Consider the following 17,195-nt stretch of genomic DNA (forward strand, 5'->3'; position numbering starts at 1 on the left):
AAAGGGGGAGGAAATAAGATGAAAGGAGAAAAGAGAGAGATATATCGTGAGAGAGAGATGAGAGAGGAGAGAGTTTTGTGTAACTAGGTTATGGTAATCTATTTTTTATATTTTATGAATTTTTTCTTCAAAACTTGTCCTAGTTTGTATAATTAGTTTTTTTTTTTTTCCAATTTCTATGTACACTTCTCTTACAACATGGGTTGGAGGCCCAAAGACAACATATAAAAAGAGAGGCCCAAGAGAATAAACTAGAACATTTTGATTTGCAGAGTCGAATCGAATCAGAGCTCCACGAGACAGAACGGAAATGGCAGCTCCTTCATCTTCGTCACTGTTATCCAAGGCGGGACCTGCTCTGCGCCGTCAAGTCCTCAATTTGACTGACGCCGCCGCCGATAGAATACGCCAGCTCCTCCAGCAGCGCCAGCGCTCTTTTCTACGTCTCGGAGTCAAGGCTCGCGGCTGCAATGGCTTGTCCTACACCCTCAACTACGCTGGTTAGCCCTTCCCTATTGTCCTTATCTTACACCTTCAATCACAAATTTCTTGTGTTAATACTATTTAATTGGAATTTAAGTCATCTTGATCAGTTTAATTAAAAATTGTCAATTTTTTTACATCGAGAAATGGAGGAAGAAAGAAATTTAAATGTTGTTTTTTGAAATATATTTTAGGTTTTAAAGATCAGGGTTGAAGGGATAATATTTTTGAGAGTATTTGAAAAGTGTCTGTTATCTTATAATGATATCTATGGATAATTTGCTATCGAATTAGAAGACAAAAATTCAATTTTCTATTATGGTATCATTTTTATGAAACAAATAAACTAACATGCCATTATAAGGGTGTTTGTATAAGTCATTAATGATAAAACTGGATTGTACGAATTACCCCATATTACTGGAAACTTCTTCCTCTAATTATGAGTTATGTTTTTTGTGATTCAATTTTGTTTCTGGGTGGATAGTGTTGCTTCTTTTGTGCGTTTTTTTTAGAATTTTGTTTCTGGGATGGATAGTAGCTTTTATAATTTTTGTTTCGGTATAATATGTATTTATAGCACAAAAGTGCACTTCTTGTGCTTAAACTCATGGTTCTGATTTTATCGCCCTTCATTTTTATATGATTCAGATGAAAAAGCGAAATTCGATGAGTTGGTTGAAGATAAGGGTGTGAGAATATTGATTGAACCCAAGGCTCTGATGCATGTTGTTGGAACAAAAATGGATTTTGTTGACGATAAACTAAGGTACAAATTATATATATATATATGTATTATTTGGATTGTGGTGCAGACTGAACAATGATGGGCATAATTGTGTAAACAAGTACATACATATCATATCCACTTTGTTACACATTTTTTGGTTTAGTGATTGTGGACTGTTATGCAAAAACTACCTAGGATGGCCGAGTGTGGATATTTTGTGAAATATAGCTCTGAATCGTTTCTTACAATTTTGTAATCCAATCCTCAAGTATATTCCTCTTGAATTTTCTGTTCTATTTTCCTTCGAATTTACCTGTTATAAGTTTCTATGCAGATCCGAGTTCATTTTTATTAACCCAAATTCAAAAGGGCAATGTGGTTGTGGAGAATCCTTCATGACAACAAGCAACGCAGAAGCTTCAAAGCGAGGTAGCAGTTGAGCATTGTATAACAAGTTCACATCTGCGAGTTATAGCTTCTAGGGTATGTATTTTGTTGGAAATTAAAGGACACCGCGACAAGTGGAAAATGTTGAATAAAGGATATCTGAGTGATGTATCAAAATGATGAGTCCAAGCAGTATCTATCTATGAAAAGTTCTAACCGGATAGAATGATTCATTTTGTTATACAAGTATCATTTTCTTTTGATGGCACTTGAGAGTGTAAATGTAACAACACTTTTGCCCATGACAACTCTAATAGTTATTTGTTGTAAATAATATACTCTTATAAATTAATAAAACTGTTGTGCTTCTTTGGCCCTTGGGGCAAGAATAAACATTCCAAAATGCTTCTTACAATTTTTAAGTGTTGATATCTGGTTAGGCTGTCTGTAAACTGAGGTTTTAATTTATGGTGCACCCCCCTACCGAGCAGAGAAACCTGTTTGGTCTGGTTTATAAGCTGTTGGTAAATAAGGCATTCATTTCAAATCTTTCATCACTTGAGATTTGTCTTTGTTGCCTCAAGTACTAGGGCTCTCTCAAAACATGTAAATAATGAGGCACAGTGCAAACAATCAACCAGTAATAGTATGAGAACTAAACTAAGTACAAAAAAAAGAAGAAAAAAATTAAAAAATGAGAAGCAAAATGGTGTTATCTTTACCAAATACTTGGATGTGGAAAACAGACTCCAACTATCCAAGTGTTCCAAGTATACAATCGTACATCATTAGATACAAAATACAACAGAAGTATACATCATTCCAAGAATATGTAGTGTGAATGTGGACAAAGAAAGCCACTTTAACTATAATCCCCATGAAAATGTCATCAAGCTAACTTTTCAGCAAGCACAAAGAGATACATAAGCTGTGCAGGTTCTATCCGGTCCTCCTTGGAGGAGACAACCGGTCTTTCGACCACTCTTCAAGAGACTGACAGTGGAGGGCATTCATGCGAATGTAAGGACGTTTTTCTTTGATTAGTTTTTCGGCACTTTTCCAATCTTCAACCACACCAAGGGCCACTAATAAGGCGCACATGACAGCAACACTTCTTCCATGTCCTAAAAATAGAAGCAAAATCTCAATTAGAACGCTTAACTTGGAAGCCTGGGAACAAGTTTGTTACAAAACTGAGCAGACAGCAAAGGAAACAGAAATGTAAAATGCTAGTTTGATATTGTTTCCCAGTTCAAGTGAGACACTGACAGGGCCAAAACTCATTGAGCTCCTGATTGTAAAAGCTATCTAGGGCCTAACAATTCATCTGTAAGCTTGTGCTATGTGCACTATGTAAGGGAGGCAAACAAAAATGTAATAAAAAAGTAAGGTTGATTGATAATCAGATTTTGAATCCAAGTTATCCATGGATACTTCGATGCAGGGCTAGAACTTAAAGATTAGATTAGATCCAAATTTATACACATCCTTGTGTAAATTTTCTCCAATTATACCGTTAGTACGCAGACAGTGCAATTTTCTAAACTAAATTGTGATCTAATCTGTTGAATTTCATCAAAATTAGAGAAGAATTAATTGGCAGGAATCCCTTTCTAATAGTCACTGAAATTTAACTCAGTCACCCTCTGGCCTAGCAAAATTGTGGAGACTGTGTAATTGAAGTTAATCTTTTTAGGGGTGACAGGTATCATCTATATCATGAACCTAGCTATTGAAATCTTGTCAGTCAAAATAATTCTCCTCATATGATAATTCTCAGTTATCTAGTTCCATCTTAATATAATAACAATAAATCTTCCTCTCAGTTCCTATGCCATCAGATTTCTGAAAATATGTACGAACTATTAAGAGAAAATAAGCACCCCCAAAAGAAAACTTGCAAAAACAGAATCATCCCACAAGCTATTATAATAATCCTTTTCTAATCAATAAGCTTTCTATTTTCTATTTATTGCTCATCAAAGGGTTCAAATAAGGAAGTCACTAATATTGAGCATTTCATGAATTTCTGGATGTTAAGAAAATCAAGCACTCAGAATTCATTTCCAGAAGGTTATTATGGCATGGGTATAAGACATAAAAGGAGCCAGTTGGACTTAAATAAGAAAGTCTATCACCCTTGGGAGTTTATCATAATGAGTTTTAAATATTGAAGCAAGAAAAATTCCCTTTAGCAATTAAAAAATAAGTTCAAAATCTAATAAATTTATTGAAACATCTAAAACAATGATGGAATAAAAAAAATCATGAGTTTCAGCATTTTAATGACAAATTAAAAACATTAAGTAAAGAATTTGACTTAATCATTTTGTTCAGATTTTATAAAGGATAGCATTTCAAATCCTCGAGTTCTTGATAAAATTGTAACAAATAATTTTATAAAATAATCAAACAATGATACATTTGTTATCATAGTATTATGTTCGCCATGTAAGTGGTTAACAAAAGTCAGAATACAAAAGCTTCCACAAATTTTATATTTCCTCTCCATCCTTTAAGTGATTCAAATTAAATATAAACTATATCTTACACTTCAAGCAATGAAAACACAGTCGTCACCTAATAAAGATTGATCTAAGCTGCAATTGCTATAATACGAGGTCAAGACAATCTGCTAGACATTAAAGAGTGAACAAAAATATTTGATCGTACAAGATCAAAATGATGAAAGATCACTCTCTTATGAAAATGAGTTATAGGATAAGTAATGGTCAATAGATTTCTTCTTATAAAATAAATGCAAAAGCAACATAAAAAGAATATATCAACTACTCTTTAGCAGCTGATGACATACCATATGCACAGTGGACGAACACTGGCCTTTGCAGTTCCCTCTTTCGACAAGCCCATTTCACAGCTGTTTCGATGGCCGCTGGCTGAGGGGATCTTGTATCCCATGTTGGGACACACAAATAAGCATGGCCAGAGAATTCTAACATTCTTGGCAATTCACAAGTGCAGTCAATAATGGCAGGGTTACCAGGTGGCAGTTTGTCAGGTGAAGAAGGCCACCCACCAACATACAAACCATCACAAATCTCAGAGTAAGGAGCTTCCCCACTGAATAATCTCCGCACTGCTGAGAAACCCCGAACAAAATACAAATATGGACTGAAGATAACCATTGCCCACAAGGGAAAGCTTCCATCTGTGCTCTTGGCCAAAAGAATGGGCAGATTCACAGCCGGTAGAGATGCAATGGAGATTAAAACAGATACCAACGATGCATACAGGAATGGTATTGATAACAGTTTGAAACCAAAGTTCCTAAGGTACACAAAAGATGAGAACAGAACAGCAGCCTTCAAACCTATCAAGCAGGAGATACCCAAACCCATCTTTGAACCTTCCCAAAACTACAATTTGGGACAAGAAGTAAGAGCAACCAATCGCCAAATCAAAAGGGTTTGTAAAATTACTTGGTTTGAGAGATTTGCCGCCTGGGTTTTCTGATATCTAAGACAACAGTGGTCAAATAAAGAAGATTAAGTTCAGCAAAATTCTAGGCAGTTTGCTTAGACTCGAAGTTAACAAAAGTCTAAACCAAGACGAAGAGAAGCAAAAACCAAAACTTATTGTCACAGTAAACAGGAATCAACCCACGTGATCTGATCGTGATCTTAACGAAGTAATCTGTACGGAACAGAAAAAGATGCGAGTAAAACAGCAAGAACAACAAAGGGTTTCCCTTACTCTTTCCTAGTATTTTTCAAATGAAAATGAACCTTTGTACTTACTGTTCTATTTTGGGTACTTGAACATGCCCACAAACGTGGAAGCTTCCTGTAATTCAATGCTATTACTGAATCAAATTTCAAAGATGGGAAATTTTTCTTTTCCCTTACTCTTAAAAGATCCTACACAAGAAGTTTAAAACCCACAAAAAATAAAGTGAGAAAAGTAAAGAAAAACCATAGAAATAAGATTAGAAGTGGTAGAGCAGGGTCAGGTAAAGATATACATTTGTGAAGAAGAGTTTTCCATTGCCAACTTCTTCAACTCTCACCGCGTTAGGAAGTCTGCGGATTCGGACCGCATCAACTACTGGTACCGTTGCACGTTTTTGGCTCGCTCCTGAATCAGATCGATGATGTCGTTTGCAAATAGAACGACAGATGAAATTATTGGATGGCCGTAAAACGACATTACTTTTTTTTTTGGGACAAAACTACCATAACTTTTGATTAAGAAATATAAAAAGTAGACAATAGTCTTTTTTTAATACATAGGAAATATTTATTTTTCTTTGAGACTACCAACATATGCCTAAGTTATATATTTGTTTAATAAATTGAAATTGTTATTCTTTACTTAAAAAATCTAGGCAATTTTTCAACCATAAAAAGAAAAACAATAAGCATTTTGAGTTAAGATTATGTAACTAAAGGAAAAGGTTCCTAATTTAGAGAATTTAGAAAGTGAGAAATGAGAGATGGTATAAATAAAAATAAAAAATAAAAAATAAAAAACCTTGTCATTAATTTTTTTGGTCCAAGCATTTATTTTTATTCTAAAGATAAGATACCAATAATAATAACACTAATGATTAAGGCATACATTTTTTTAAAGGAAAAGCCATACAAAATTTATAATGTCAATCACATATGTATAAGTGCTTAAAAACTATTCTACACATCGTTAAGTATAAGTTTTAATCAAATGTCTTTGGAATTATTCTTACTTTCTTAGTATATGTATGCCAATAAGAAAAATGATTTCATTTTGTTTGAATAAAAAATTAATCAATACTAAAGGGTGGTATATGAATTATCACAAAAACTAATCTAAATTCAATCACTTTTGTCACTCTTTCAATATTATTTGGGACAATTTCTTGTTTTTTTAAAATATAATATTATATGTAATTTTCATTTTCCATCTTTTAATTTTCATAATTATATCATTAGCAACAACAAATTAATAGTTGACAAAAGGAAAATCATGAACAAGTTGAAAAAAGTAGATGATAATAAGTGGTATAATGACCTTAGAAAAAAAATCATGCAAGCCAAAAAGCAAAAGACTAGAGTAACAAAAGAAGATGAGAATGAAATTCACAAATAAAATTGAGAAAAAGAAGCAATATTTACCTTTTTTTTTGGCAATGAATTCATTGATTGTACATCATTTATGAATTATAGTCAATAGAATTTTTTTCTTAAATAAGCATGAATTAAGGATATTCTTGCAAATTAATTTAAAATTTATTCAACAAGAGAGTTGAGAAGCAATATATTACATTGATGAAGTAAAGATATATGCAAACATTACAATATGAACATGAACATCACTTAGTATAGAAGCAGGTGTTGCATATTATAAATAGGATTATATGTTTATTTTTTTGGTAGAACAAGATTAGTAGTAGCACCTAAAGCCAATCGTTGTTTTGATTGTGATTGCTGGAGTTGCCTAGCTACAAGCACTTTCTCTATAGTTTCTATAAGATTTGTTTGCATTGGTCTCATCATCATCATCATCTCCTCCTCCTCTAATCTATTTTCTTCTTCTTCTACTACTCCTTTTGATCCTTCACAAATATTTCTAAAATCCTTTTCATAGTGTTGCTTGGTTTTCGAGGCGACGGTGAGTTCTTTTCTGTGCTTGTTTTCCCGTATCATAGATGGTTCATCTTCTCTAAGCTTGCACTTGTGAAGCCTCACGTACCTCTTTGAGAATTTCTTCAACATTTTTTTTATTTTAAAGAGGTTTGGTTTTGTATGATCTTTTGAATTGAATTGAATTGAAAAGAAAAGTTAGTCTTATAGGTGGATTAGGTGTGTGATGAAGATAAATATGTAACTAAATTGGTTAGGACAACAAATCCCCTAAAACAACATTATAATATTGTTTCTTTTACTATTTTAAATTTAGCATATTTGCCGTTGTGGTTATGTTGATTGATATTTGTAGTAATTTATTTATATTTTTAAGAAAGTTTATCCATTACATATGGTCTTTTTGTTTGATATATTTGGTGTGAAATTATACCATGGCTTTGGTTTGGCCAACAAATTAGGTAAACAAGTTTTTTGGTCCTTGATGAGGCTTTACACTTGTATGGATGAGTGTAATTGATAACTTGTTAATTATAATGATGAAAAATTGTTCATGTTTGTTATATTTGCATTGTAAGAAATTGTTGAAGTGAAAAATGAGATGGAATCAAATCACTCCTAACCCAATCCCATAGCGCTAGCAATAACAAAAAACAGATTGGAGAAAGAAAATAAATTTGTTGCAAAAAAATATTAAGTTTTAGAGTATCTATTTTGAATAAAATTTTGTTGTGAATACTTATTATAAATTAAGGATGAGATATTTATGTTTCTAAATATATTTATGTTTATATATATATATATAAATTTCTACCTCTTTTTAATCATTTATGAGCTTTTCACACACATTCTAAAAAAAATTAGTAAATTACCCTTATTAGCAAATTAAAAATAAATTTCACCTCTATAAATATCTATTATTAAAAAAATTACACTCAATTAAAAAAATAATTTTTTTAAGAATAAAAAAAACCATCATAATTTTTGGTTTTATTTTTTAGCTTAAAATAAGAATAAATCTAAATAATTGAAAATTAATTTTTTTTTTATCTTTTTTAGAATCAAAATTATTAATAAAATGATTTGTAGAATTGTATTATTAAATTTTTATATCTTTAAAAATCATAAGAAAATATAAATTAATTAGTAAATAAGTGATATATTATATATTTTATGGGAAATTTTATGATATAGGAGTCCAAAATCCCTTATCAGAGTCTCTGTTTTCAGTATGTGAATAAGTTATAAATCCAATTTTTTATATAACATTGTACATTGTAATTATAACAAAAATCTCACATTTTTTTTTGTTGAAATTTTGAATAATTTATTCTGCTGAAATCATTGTTCAAATTACGTACTTCATGTGCATACAAGCAAAATAGACATGCATGCAATAAGTTGTTTGAATATTGTTTTCAACACAATAAATTATTCATCATTTTCCAAAAATTTGTGGAAGATTTGCTATAACTATAACGTATATCATCATATAAAAAAAATTAGGGTTATATCTTCTCTTCGTGTCGAAAACAATGTACTCACCTATTTGTTGCGGATTTTGTGGTTTCCCTGAGATTAGACCAATTCTCCTCCTACTGCTCAACCAGCTCGGTCTGACCTGACTTTGACCGCTTTCTGATCGCTGGTCAATGAAAACCCTGGATCCTTAGCCCTATCCTTTGCTGGCTGGTTGCCCCACACGGACTACTCTTTGCTCTTTGCTTTAGTGTTGGATGGGGGACTATCTCTGAGCAGCAAAACCTACGATTGAGGGTGGTCGTGCACATTTTCCTTATATTTTATAGATATTAAATAATTAATATTTCATTTTAATATTGGAAGGTTTTCACTAATATATATACAACAAACTTAATATTTATTTTTACGGTCATTAAAAAAATATTTCATTTATACATATATACTAAACTTTTGTTTTCAAATATACAGTTTACCTTAAAACTCCCTATAGAGCAATATCTTTATTTAAGAATGTTAAAATAATTAATTTGATAAATTTGAGTTGTATATTTTTTATTTATTTGTATACGCCTGGAAACTCTTTTAGACAAGTTTTATATATGGTTGTTTTATTTGTTGTCCTTTACATATTCTAAGAACAAAAAAATAGTAGTGGTGAGATTAATTATAGAGATAAGAGAACTCAATATATCGAATGATATATATACATTGTTTTAGAGTCAGGCGTGTATGAATACAAATGTTGTGAATATTTTTATTTTTTGTGAATGACGTTACAAAAAGGATTGTGTCAAGAAAGAAAAATTAATAATGAGATTTTGATAATTCATTGATATATACAATATATTTGGGTGATTTGCTTTAACGTGATTTGGTTGTTCGGGTTGCATAAAAATATTTATGGGATGCTACCCCAATACAACTCATAGGAACTTAAAAACTCATGTTAATTTCATTCTTATAAATTTTATGTAACCCACTGTAACCTCAAATGTAAGTCCATGCAACTCAATGCAACCCCAAAATACTCTATATGATTTCAAATGCAACCTCATGCAACCCATGACAAGCCAATAAAACAACTTAAAAAAAAAACTCATTTGCAACCCTAATGCAACCCATGACAATTTAAAAACTCATATTAATTTCATCTTTATGCAATTGCAAATTTCGTAATTTGTAAATGAGCAACGCTTTAATTTGCATTTAAGGTTTCTTAAGTTGTTTATGCAACTTTAAGCAACTTTCATCAACTAAATCAGCCTCATTTGCAACCAAATAAATTTATAAATCTAAAATTGCAACTTAAGCAATCTATAACAAGTAAAACAACTTAAATAAACCAATGCAACCTTCAACAACTCACAACAACTATATTTCAATCTCATAAGGATGAAATTTAAGGTTGTAGTGAATTGTATAGACTTGCATTTGAGGTTGTGGTGTGTTGCATAAGGATGAAATTTGCAAATAATTTTTTATTTTAAAAAATAAAATTGTTTTTTGTTGCATTGAGCTTGCATTTAAGGTTGCAATGAGTTGTATGGACTTTCAATTAATGTTATAGTGGGTTGCATGGACTTGCATTTGAGGTTGCAGTGAGTTGCATTTGTGTTGCAATAGGTTGCGGTGGATTTCATATATCTTATATGTATTAGATTAAGAACCATTTACCCTTTTGCAAAACATTTATTTGTACACATTTCCTTTTCCTTATTTGATGGATAAATATTTGAATTACAAAAGCCAAATATTATTGATCCACATGACATACATATTTATAAATATATATATATATGAATACACAAGAAACTGACGAAGGAAATGTCTTCTTTTCTTGGCCATTGAACATGAATTCCAAAAGTAAAATCATATACAGATGTCAGTGCTTTACATAAACAAAAAAATAAAGAAATTCTTTTAGATTTATCTTCTTTATGGAAAGAGAGAATATTGAAATATATATATGGAAATACATAAAAGCACAGCTACACCATGGAGGCAATCATCGAGAGAGAGAGACAGAAAAAGAAAACGTATTTCTTCTATATAAAAAATGTGTAAATAACGGAAATTCTTGGTTTTGGCAGTTTTTTGTTTTTTTTCCATTAATTTTAACGGAATATTCTTATATTTAATAGAATATTCTTATATTTAACAGTAAATTGTAAACATGACTTAAACTTAAATAATTAAATAATTAAATAATTAAACAAATTAAAATATGATATTTTTGATAAATTTTACAATGATAATTATTTAAAAATAATTAAACTAGATATTTTATAACTTAAATAAAATTTAATTAAACTTAAACTTAAACTTAATATTATATTAAACATATAATATATATAATATTTTGTTGTCACTGCCAAATTCAAAAACTAGAACAAACATAAACTTAAATAAAAATAAATTAATTAATTAAAATACGATATGATATTTTAAAGATATTTTATGATAATTTAAATAATTAAATCATATTTATTTAAAAATAATAAAGACATACATAATATTTTTTTATCTTATAAATTTGTGTGATAGTTTGTTTTTTATCAAGTAATTGGAGCTCTTTTTCTTCATCAAATTTACCAAAGGACATTGCGAGATACATTAGAAACTAAAAACAGTTGATGCATATATGATACTATCAACACTATGACTTTTTCTATTCTTATTTTATTTCTATTATTACTTTCGTTTTAAATATTATTGTATTTTATATATATGTCATGTAGTCATGTAAATATATATTTATACGTTGTGTTTAGATGTCATATATGTAGAGATTATTGTGTTGGAACAACAATTTGTCTTTCTATATCTGGAGGCTTCTCCCAATAATGGACGATGCTCAGTCACTATTTCGGTGATGAAATTTGCCTTTGACTTGTCGGGATCACCTGCAAGAAAGACACTCCGATGCTTAAGTCAGTTCAAAGTTCGACCCCCTTTCCCTTCTATGAATCTTATATTTATAGGACAAAATATGTAAAGCAGTTAGTTGGTTCAAGCGAACCCTGGAATGGGGGGGGGAAGAAATAACTGAATTTTCCTCCAAAAATACCGACTTTGAATGTCTCGCTCAGGGGTCAGAGGCGCGGACCGCCTCTGACCCACAGCTTCTGCCTTCGGAACTTCTATATGCCAAAACGTTCCGTTTTGAATATTTGATAAATGAGGAAAGGATTTTTGGGCCGAACATTTTGGGCCCAACAGATGCCCCCTGGCCCAAGCTTCGGACAGGCGAGGCGTGCTAATCTGTTAGAATCTTGGGCCGACTCTTCAACACCAAAAAGTTCGCCTAGAGCCGTCATTCTCCGTAAACCGAGGTAATCCGTGGGTGCACGATCATTTGATTACCTGACAAGTTACACTTAATGCAAACACAGTTATCGAGTGAAGCGTTTGGTTCAGAATTTTACCTTTCATTTAAATAGTTTTTATTTTAAAATAATTTTCATTCAAATTTCCAAACTTTATTCCAACTTCCAGAGAGAAGCTCCGAAGAAACCCTAGAGATTTCTTTCAGTTCAATCCTTCGACAATCGTCTCATTCTGTGTAATAATGTCTTCTCGTTCATCTCCCGAGCCTTTGGATCGCGATGGATACAAGAATGCGTTCGAACGCATGCGCAAATCGTTCGACATTCCTGACAATGTCACGGTGAGGATGCTCTCGGATGCTGAGCTTCGAGAATGGCGATTTAAGGACGTAGTGAAGCCTTCCGAGATCGTCATGAGTCTGAGACATATCGAATGGCTCTGCTTCCCTCTCCCGGCTCTGCTTGTTCAGATAATTTCAAACTCCGGGGCTCACATTTCGCAATTTCTCCCAAATGTTATTCAGTCTATAGTTGGGGCTCAGATGATAGGGAGCCTCAGGTGTAACGCCCCAACCCCAGGGACCGTTACGGTGTGCCTTGTAAACAGTCATTTGGCCAAAATCGTGAACTAAGCATGATTGGCGGTTTAGGGATTAAACATTTTGGATAAGATGTAACGTCTCACTAGAACGTTTAATATATACATTGGGATCCCGAAAATATAATTTCAGAGTTTATTACAGAAAATATTTACAACAAGCCGTTCTACGCGGCAAAACAGGGTTCAACCCTAGTTCCACTTTAAACCTCGGCCGTGACGGACGAGCAGCTGCATATGTACACGTCATCACCTAAGCTCTCCAACTCAAGGATGGTCCAGCTTCCTCTTGCCTTTATCTGCACCACGTAGCACCCGTGAGCCAAAGCCCAGCAAGAAAACACAATAAAGTATGATATAGTATCAACAACGATCATGATAACCATTCAGGACCAGCAGTTCAAGCAAATAGGTGACAATAGCCAAAAGTCACAATAATGAGGATCACTCCTTCTAGCCATGTGACGATAGGGTCACCAGGGCTTAACTGATAAGTGATCATTTCATAGGTTTGATTAGGATAGGTGCATGGTGAATGGTCACCAACATAACCTTCCTCCAGACTCTAGAGTCGTGCCATGGACAGCGTCCCTTGGCCGTGTGACAAACAGTCACCGGGGTCATATACCTTGGAACATCTGGTCATAGACCAGGCAAGCGCTTATAGTTCTCATTGACCTTCCGGTCGGTCCAGCATTAATACCCCATATGAGTCATTCAATGCCGACCTCGATTAGATCTAATCTTTATTTGGCCCGGCGTTCACAACGCATTGCCACTTCTGACCCTTGGGTCGGTAAAACGCGACCAGTGCTCAGCCCGCGGTGAACTTAACTAATAAGTCACAGCTTCACAGACGGATCTGGCACCATTGTCGATTCTGACTAATAAGCCAGTGCCATACACAAGTAAGCCATGCCACCAAACATATATCACATGTCCAATATCCATAAACAAGGTATTTAGCATGCTTACTAACAGATACCAGTACAATTAGGACCATGCGCAACCACAGAGGCTCAAGCTCTGAACAATATCATACCCAGTATACAAAGCATGTCCTAATCACATGTTTCTCATGCATCATATGCAGTATATCCAGCAATCCAACATGCACCAATAACAGCCATGCATGTCACATTTAATAGTCAACCAACATGTATCAAGAATAGCCATGCATGTCATACATAATAATCAACCAACATGCATCAATAATAGCCATGCATGTCATACATAGTAATCAACCAACATGCATCAATAATAGCCATGCATGTCTCATGTACACAGGGTGCAGTTTTCTTACCTCAAAGTCGAGCTAGAATGATTAAAAGAACGACCCTTGAGAACGATCAACCTTTAGTCCTTTAGCGGTCACCTAGTCATAACCAAATATAAGATACCATCAATAAAAATGGTCAACATAAGTTTCCAAACCAATATCTAGCCTCCGGGACATCAATCCCCACTTAACCGGGTACTAGGACCAACCCTAAGGCCTTAAGCTAGCATCCCTAGGCCAAAAACCCATTTTTGGCCAAATCTGCCTTGATGGGCCGCGGCTCACCCTCCTGACAGAGCCATTTTCACCTTTAAAGCCATCACAGGCCGCGGCTCATTTCGCAAATTAGCCAAGAAACCAGCACGCACCAGCCAACTCTCCCCTGCGTTTTCCCTTAGAACCAACCCTTCGAACCAACCCCAAAACTCCTCCAAACACTCAATTTAACCTCTAGACAACACCCATAGCTTACCCTCATCAATTCCCAATCAAACCAACACAAAAACTCCCTTTGATTCCCACTTTCCACATCAAAAACCATAAGCTGAAAACCAAAAGGAAAACAGAGCATAACCTGAATTCAATGGCTAGAACTCACCTTAAAAGCGATTTTGAATCCCCTTAAATGTCTGAATCAAGTTCCCTAGCTCCCACCTTTGATCTCCTAGCTCAATTCCTCAATTTGGGCTCTCAAAAATCAAAGAAAAGTGAAGGAAAAAGCTTGTACGGGAGAGAAAGGAAGAGAGGATGAGGATAGCTCTGTTTTGGTTCTGTATTTTCTGCAGCCTTTAAGTCATATATATCCTTAGGGTGATATAAATCCTTAAGGTCAAAAGACCATAATGCCCCTAGGCCAATTTAAAAGTTTCTAAACACTCCCAAGGGTAAATTCGTCATTTCCAACCTATACCGTTAATTATAATTAACGCTCTCCAATTCCCGCTATTTTCAATATTCCCAAATACCAATAAATCATATCCCATTATCCTTTAATTCCCGGTAATGCTCTAATCATTAAATTCACCCCGAGACTCACCCCGAGCCCCGAACTTAAACTCGTTATGACTAGACCAAACACTTACATCTCATGATCGTCTCATGTCGACTAGCTCGAACCAATCCACCTTATAATGTGGCTATATTAATTAATCACAATCACGCACCCAAAATATACAATTACGCCCACAGTGGCCAAATTACTAAATTACCCTCATAATTAATATATGAGCCCATATGCGTGCATTCACCATCATATAATAATATAATCCACGTAAACATGCATATAATCATTAAATACTATAATAAATCAATTATGGCCCTCCCGGCCTCCCAATCAAGGTCTTAAACCTCATTAGGAAATTTGGGGCATTACATCAGGAATGTCAACATTCAATCGGACGACATTTATGCGTGCTTCACCAAGTCTACGAACAAGGCGATAGAGGGAAAGCCTTGGAAAACCTTCTACCTCTCTCCCAAAATGGATCGGACAATCTTCACCGATTTCGATAGCTCCCATCGAAATTGGGATAAATACTTCTTTGCTGTTGGAGGAGCGTGGTATCCTGAATTCCTGCCTCAGGAAATTTTTCCTTTGGCTAGGGTGTTTATAAAAGGTGAGTCACATTTTTCATTCTGTTCCTTATTGATTTTAATGTGAACTAATCATATCCGGATGATTATCTGCTAGTTTAACTCTGTGTATTACTGTTTTGGTTCTTTGCATCAGATTTTTCTTGGCCTCAGGTTAGTATGAGTCCTGAACGGCAGAGCATGCTGACAGAGAAGGGGCTTCTGCATGAATCTAAGGAGAATGTCATTAGTATCAGGGGTGTGCTGAACCCCTACTGCATGCAAATTATGACTCGGCTTTGCTTCGTGGATCGAGTTGATCCTGGCGCTGTGCGAGTTAGATCGCAAAAGGGGGATATGACCCTTAGCAAAATCACAGCAGCATGTGCGAAGCAGCTGGGAGCTTTTATGAAGAAATCTCCTCCTACTCCCTCAACTCTGTCTCTGTCGAAGACCGAGTGTGAAAGGGCGTGTTCTGAGACTTATGCCGCATGCACCAAACGTCAAGGGGTCCCAGAAGGCAAAAAGAAAGAGGGTTCTGGTCTAGCTCCTGCTGCAAAGTCATCCCCTGATAAGTCCAGTTTATCGCGCAGATCTTCTCGCATTCAAGGGCGATCGTCCACGCCTTCTGATGATCTCCCAATTCAGCCTCTCCAACAAGTGCCTTTGCCTGCAGAGGCTTTAGGAAAAAGAAAGGAGCGTGAGGAATCCTCTGGCGAAGATTCGGACGACGGGAAGTGCATTTCGTCCAAGCTTCGGATCCCGAAAGGTTCTGTCTCCACTGCTCAAGGATCTCCCTTTGCAATCCCCAAACTTACCCCAGGTGAATTACCAATGGGCCAGGCTCTCTCGTTGTGCAAGAAGCCACGAGGATCTGCCCCCGTTGGACATTTACCTGGGGCGTCTCCTACTTCACACGCAATTGGGTCTTCCTTGGCGGCAGACTTAGAAGGGGTGGCTCACACAGAGGGCGTTTCCTCTTCTCCGTTCAAATTATCAGGCGTGGTGACTGGAGATGGAGTGCACGGTGGCTTACCAGTGGAGGTGAAGTCTCCTGTTGTCAGTATGAAGCCGTCAGAGGCATTACCCTCTACTTCTGCTTTGGCTGAAGGGTCTGACATAGGCCATAAGCGTGGCTCAGAGGGGAGACGTTCTTCTTCTGCCTCTCGTAAGAACAAGCTTCTAGAGGACGCCTTCGGAGAGGATTTTGCGGATACCCCTCCTTTGCCAGTTGAGCCAAGTAAGACTGTTATATCTGAAACTACCCCTGGGTGTCAAGAATCAGGGGCTGTCGAAGTAACAGGTGTTGACACTCTCAGTGTTGACATTTCCTTATTATCGCCTACTGCTTTTGAGTCTCATCCAGGAAATGTCATTGTTGTGTCTCCGAAGGGTACTAGCACTTTTGAATCTCCTAGCGCTTTCTTGGAGCAGCTAACGTCTTCTGCCGTGCAGACGCCGGTGTACCTCCCAAGTGATTTGGGTGAAGATGATAGCTTGTTTACATGCCCTTCGAAGACGTATTCTTCTGGTGTGAGGACAATTGCGCTGGCGTTTGATAGCATTATGGTATCGACGTTAGCAGAAGGTGAGAAGTCAGTTGCCCCTGTTGCTTCTGCAGCTGCATCTGCAGGGGGAGAAGCAAGTGACAGAACAGGAGTAATGTCGAAATATGGCCCTTCTACGTCTACTGAAGTTATGGAGGAAATGCTACGCATAAGCAGACCCCATCTACCTATAGAAGCAATTAGATCCTTGA

General features: G+C 35.2%; 2 protein-coding genes across 3 annotated transcripts; one reads left to right on the forward strand and one right to left on the reverse strand.

Annotated features, from left to right (window-relative positions):
- Positions 1-251: 251 nt before the first annotated feature.
- Positions 252-1,995, forward strand: LOC133797753 (iron-sulfur assembly protein IscA-like 1, mitochondrial). Its single transcript, XM_062235777.1, has 3 exons — positions 252-500; positions 1,135-1,252; positions 1,548-1,995. Exons 1-3 carry the CDS (start codon positions 311-313, stop codon positions 1,651-1,653), a joined length of 414 nt encoding a protein of 137 aa, XP_062091761.1. The 5' UTR covers positions 252-310; the 3' UTR covers positions 1,654-1,995.
- A 292-nt stretch (positions 1,996-2,287) lies between these two features.
- Positions 2,288-5,715, reverse strand: LOC133797752 (uncharacterized). 2 transcript variants are annotated; one of them, XM_062235776.1, is made up of 4 exons: positions 5,583-5,715; positions 5,359-5,478; positions 4,416-5,077; positions 2,288-2,724 (listed from the first exon to the last, which is right to left on the reverse strand). In XM_062235776.1, exons 3-4 carry the CDS (start codon positions 4,957-4,959, stop codon positions 2,540-2,542), a joined length of 729 nt encoding a protein of 242 aa, XP_062091760.1. In that variant the 5' UTR covers positions 4,960-5,077; positions 5,359-5,478; positions 5,583-5,715; the 3' UTR covers positions 2,288-2,539. The 2 variants fall into 2 exon arrangements, with proteins under 2 accessions (XP_062091760.1, XP_062091759.1); XM_062235775.1 differs by having other exon boundaries at positions 4,416-5,254.
- Between the last annotated feature and the right edge of the window lie 11,480 nt (positions 5,716-17,195).

This window comes from Humulus lupulus, chromosome 8 (assembly GCF_963169125.1).
Source record: "Humulus lupulus chromosome 8, drHumLupu1.1, whole genome shotgun sequence".
In the NCBI taxonomy this organism is placed as follows: Eukaryota; Viridiplantae; Streptophyta; class Magnoliopsida; order Rosales; family Cannabaceae; genus Humulus; species Humulus lupulus.